Raw genomic sequence first — 5046 nt, forward strand, 5'->3', positions numbered from 1 at the left:
ATTCTTTCTCAATAAAAAAAAGAATAGCTCGTTTTAATAATATATTAGATTTAGAAGTCTTGAGAAAATTGACACCAGTTCAATGTTCGAAAATAATATGTTAGGTCTCGAACAACCGTTCGTAACGGATGATGTCGGCGATAACCTGACAGCGTGAGAATTGACATTTACCCGCCGCCGCCGCTCTTGAATATTTCATGATTACTCTTTTATTATACTCTTGCGTTGCCTGCGGTTGATGGAATTAACTGGATGTGTACTTTACCGTGCTAATAACTTGGTATTCTAGGTGTACTAATGTTGTAAAGAGGAAATATTTCATTGATTGTTTGTTTGTTTGAATTGACCAGGTTCTGAAACTACAACACTCTTTTGAAATACCTTCTACTTTCACTATTACAAACTATAATATCCCTGATGAACATATATTCTGACTTGACGGCCTCAGTGGCGCAGTGGTATGCGCGGTGGATTTACAAAACGGAGGTCCTGGGTTCCATCCCCGGCTGGTCAGATTGAGATTTTCTTAATTTGTCCAGGTCTGGCTGGTGGGAGGCTTCGGCCGTGGCTAGTTACCACCCTACCAGCAAAGACGTGCCGCCAAGCGATTTAGCGTTCCGGTACGATGCCGTGTAGAAACCGAAAGGGGTGTGGATTTTCATCCTCCTCCTAACAAGTTAGCCCGCTTCCATCTTAGACTGCATCATCACTTACCATCAGGTGAGATTGTAGTCAAGGGCTAACTTGTAAAGAATAAAAAAAAAAAGAAAAAAAAAAAACAAAAAATATTTTATTCCCGTATTTCCACGCAAACAAGAACTATGTGTAACCGTTTGCTATGACTAATAACTTGGGTATTGCATTGAAGCAAATAAGTATTGTTTACTCTCTAACTAAATACATGCAACATCATCAAATTTTTCGTTTTTACAACATCCTTAAATCTCTCATTTTAAGAGGAGATTCATGCTCAAGAGTGAGCCAAATATGGGTTGTTAATGATCCCGAATTTCTAAACCTAACTTATCTTTTATTTTCTCCTAAAACGACAGGCGACGGTGTGCCAAGCCGTTCGTTTACGATCGAGGGGTAGGTGAGAAATAGCATGGCATGCTATGATGAAACAGCGTGAAGAACCATTTTGAAAAGACTTTGTCCAGGTTCTACACTTTATCCAGGTATTTTTTTTTTATAGAACTGACGAGGATGTTCACTTTATTCAGGTATTACTTTTTTTTATAGAACTCAAGAAAGTAGGGCTATAGTTATTTTAGTCCAGCAGCATTTATGCCCCGGTCTAAAGGGGTCAAAATTGCCAATGTATTACCGACACATGATCAAAAATCGGTGGGGATTCTGTATCAAAATCGATGGAGATTCTGTATCAAAATCGATGGATCAAAATCGATCCAGAATCCCCATTATGGATCAATTGAGCGACGGCAATTTTGCTCTACTATCCTCTGCTTCAGATTAACGGATTCAGGAAAGAACCTATGCGATGTGCTCCTAGCTCCTCCTGCGAAGTCTAGCTCTTTTATAGGCAATGGGTTGCCACTTAAAATACATGTGAGCCGACTGGTTGTCTAACTATTACTATACAAACAAAACAAGTATTGATATACAAAGGCGCCCTTTATCGCCAATTAGAGAGTTCTCGAGGTAATTCGCTGTCAATAACCAAGTTACACTTACAGTAGTCACACATAAATTATCGGTATTCAGCATAAACTTACACGTTTGTGCTTTTACTTAATAAATAAACAAGCATTAATAAAAATTTGAATATTTCTCCATAAGTTATTGCGGACGTCGTGTAGGAAGGATTTAGCGAATGTTTAATTTTATTATCTGCGTTCACACGCTTTCCAGTTTTCTCGACGTAATTTGATATTTTGATTTCGCATCGAATTAGCGTCGGATTTAGGGCCGAAGCACACGTGATGCTTTTACACGACCTAGCGATTTTTGTCGCAATTTTTTTGTTTTAATGACTAGCCAGTTTTTAACCAGTACCTAGTTTGAACCTTTTTTCGCGGTGGCCGACAAGTTATGAAAGAGAAATGTCATTTTATTTGGGATAGGTATCATGTATTGATGATTATTAACGAAAGTTGCTGCTCTTAAAAATTGCAAGAGTTTTAAATTAATTTGAAAAATAAATAAAAAGGTCTTTTGTCAGGAAATGATGTGTTAGAATTTCGTGTATTATCAATTTTTTTTTTCTAATTTGTGTACGTATAGATGTTTATGCTGTAGGGTTCTCATATGTCAGAGTCAAGCTATCTATGATTTTGAATAGGTTGTCTAGGTATAGCAAAAGAGGTACAGGTGAAAAACACTACCTACGTATTTCCTTTAATCTAAATATTTATGGTATTCGGTACATTATGATTTTGAAGATGATACTTAGGAACGTTTGTATACAAACATTGAGTTTTAACGATTATTTATTAGTTTATTACTTATCGATCGTCGAAACTAGAATTAGGTAAGTATAGTGTGCTGCAGCCCTTAATCCTCGTTCCCACGTTTTACTTATATCTACCTACCTGCTTATTAACTTGATTATTTGTGATTTTATTGATATAGTGTTTTACCGTTTTAGCTTTGGTTAGTAAATGGCAAAAAAAAATTAATATTAAAAAAGATGTACCTACCTAAAAACTGAGCTACTTACGAATATTTTCACTATGTTTTTTTATAGTTTTTGCAATTGATTAATACTTAGTACTTTGCAAGTACTTTTAAGGTGTCCAATACCTTGAATATTTCATGATGTTCTGGTATCTGGGTATTCTTATTATTGATATGGGAGAATAAACTAAAACAATTAAATTAAATAAAAAACTCTTTTATTCACTATTATAGCGATTTAGGTTTAAGAAACATTTTGTCTTCTAACAGTCCTATTCGAGCGGCAACTACAAATAGGTATCACAGTATTGTCTTAGGTGCTACGCTATCTACGGTACTTATCAACTTTAACATAAATGCTACCGACGCGGAAGGACAAAAATAACAGTAAGTTTAATAAAAAAAAACAAAACCTTACTTTTATTTAAATTAAAAACTTCAACATTAAAATCGAGTTCATGCATTAACACACATCGGTTCTAGGAACGTTAACGGTATCAAACAACAAAACATTCGTAACTATCACACGGTTGTCACAATCCTGGATGGTGAGCATACGAGATCACGGTGACGGTCACCACGGTCGCCACATCGACTGGGCGGAGTCAGTCTCAGAGGCGGGGCTGTGAGGCGGCGAGGGTGGAGCGTACAGTCTCTTCGAAGCGATCGTTTCCACGTCGATCAACTCCTCAGCTGGTCTCTTCCTCTCCAAGGACGTCCTTGGAACCGGCTGCGGCGCTTGAGGTACTGGAGGTTGAGGCGCTTGAAGCGCTTGAGGTTGAGCTACCGCTTGCACTGGCGTAGGCCTCGCGACTGGTGTTATAGGTTGAGGCTGAACCACTTGCGGAGCTTCCAACCTTCGTATACAGTTGCTCAAGTGCTGCAACAACCGAGCACCGGCCTGAGGATCCACTGGCCCTTGTCTGTGCATAGCGTTAGCCGCTACCGTTGCGTTGGTGATGAACTGTGACACTTCAGTAGCACACTGAGCAAAGCCTGCTCGAAAACGTTCCGCGTAAGACATTTCGGGGTTTAACACTAACTGTCCTCTTCGTTTTAAACTGTGGAGGTGGCGGACGGTCAGCTCGAGGATATCTGCTTTTTCCAGTTTGGAAACATTTTCGCCTTCCGCTTGTAGGGCTGTGACCATGAGGTCTTTGAGTTCGTCGAGGCATCGGTTGATGCGTGCTCGTCGCTTCCTCTCGAGCATGGGTTTCATCACTTTGCGGTACTGGTAGGTGCGCGAGACGGGTTCTTCGTCAGGGTGCTGCGGCGGGTGGAAGGCCCCGTGCGGAGGGGACATGGTGCGAGCGGGGAGGATCATTGTTACTGTCGCGACGGTCTGTGAGCGAATGGCGCGCGCGGTTAGTACGCGCCGCTTTTATGTGCCCTACACCGATTGTGGCAAAGCGCCCGTGATAAAAATAGGGGTGCCACACTCCGAGTTCTTCGAGGGGCTGTATTTTTATTCTTTAAATTTTAACAGTAGCGTCTTGAAGTGAATATGATTATTTTCTCACCAAGAAAATTCAGTCTAATAATTAAAAGTAATTTCGCGAATTATACTAATACAGAAAATTTATAAAAAAAATTAAACCTTTATTCAAAACACCTGAAATATTAAAAAAAAAAATTCTAGATCTATTACCTAATTATTTAGCTAAGTATACTTTGGAAAAATTATATAGCACATTCACTCTATACATATCATAGAGTTATTTATATGTTATAGTATAGGTATTAGATAAAAAAGATAATTGTAAGTTACCCTTTATTAACTTTTTATAATATTAGTGTAGATTTGAAAAGTAATAAATATAACAAATAGAATTCATAAAACACATTTTTTTTTTAATAAAAATATGTAATTAATAAAATTTTTATTATTACTCAGTTACAGAAAGTTAAAGGCAAAAGTTGCTAGAAACCAAATTAAATATATTTATTTTAATATATTTCACAACATTTACTGTTCTTAAGCTCGAACAGCTGTACTCCAAGGCAGTCAGCTGACGGCACCTGGCCAGCACGCGTTCCCACGCGCACCCTCCGCAGAGCTTCACAAGACGCTCCCCCTGGTGCCTTGAGGAGACGCGCACAATGACGTCACGTTCCCCAGCGACTCGTGGCTGCGTGTTAAATCACTGTCGCGGACCTTTGTAGTCTTCGCCTTTTTAGCGAGTACAAAAGAAAAATGGGGACTAAAAATCCAGTAAAATTGCGTCTGTAATTTAAAATTAATATTGCAAAGCTTGATGCTTGCGAAATACTTAAAAAATATTTCTTAATATTTTGAAATACCATTACTTTTTCTGCGACTATCATCTCTTTCATCGTAATCTTTTAGGTATTGTCTTTTTTTTAATAAAATACTATACATAATTTTCAAAAATTGCATTTAAAAAAACA

The 5046-nt window shown here is 38.2% G+C and overlaps 1 protein-coding gene across 1 annotated transcript; it reads right to left on the reverse strand.

Annotated features, from left to right (window-relative positions):
- Nucleotides 1-2838: 2838 nt before the first annotated feature.
- Nucleotides 2839-4002, reverse strand: LOC112051893 (enhancer of split mbeta protein-like). Its single transcript, XM_024090728.2, has one exon. It carries the CDS (start codon nucleotides 3959-3961, stop codon nucleotides 3212-3214), a length of 750 nt encoding a protein of 249 aa, XP_023946496.2. The 5' UTR covers nucleotides 3962-4002; the 3' UTR covers nucleotides 2839-3211.
- Between the last annotated feature and the right edge of the window lie 1044 nt (nucleotides 4003-5046).

Source organism: Bicyclus anynana, chromosome 19 (genome assembly GCF_947172395.1).
Source record: "Bicyclus anynana chromosome 19, ilBicAnyn1.1, whole genome shotgun sequence".
In the NCBI taxonomy this organism is placed as follows: domain Eukaryota; kingdom Metazoa; phylum Arthropoda; class Insecta; order Lepidoptera; family Nymphalidae; genus Bicyclus; species Bicyclus anynana.

Coding starts and splice junctions, on each gene's coding strand:
- LOC112051893 (XM_024090728.2), bottom strand. CDS start 3,961: ATGATCCTCCCCGCTCGCACCATGTCCCCTCCGCACGGGGCCTTCCAC.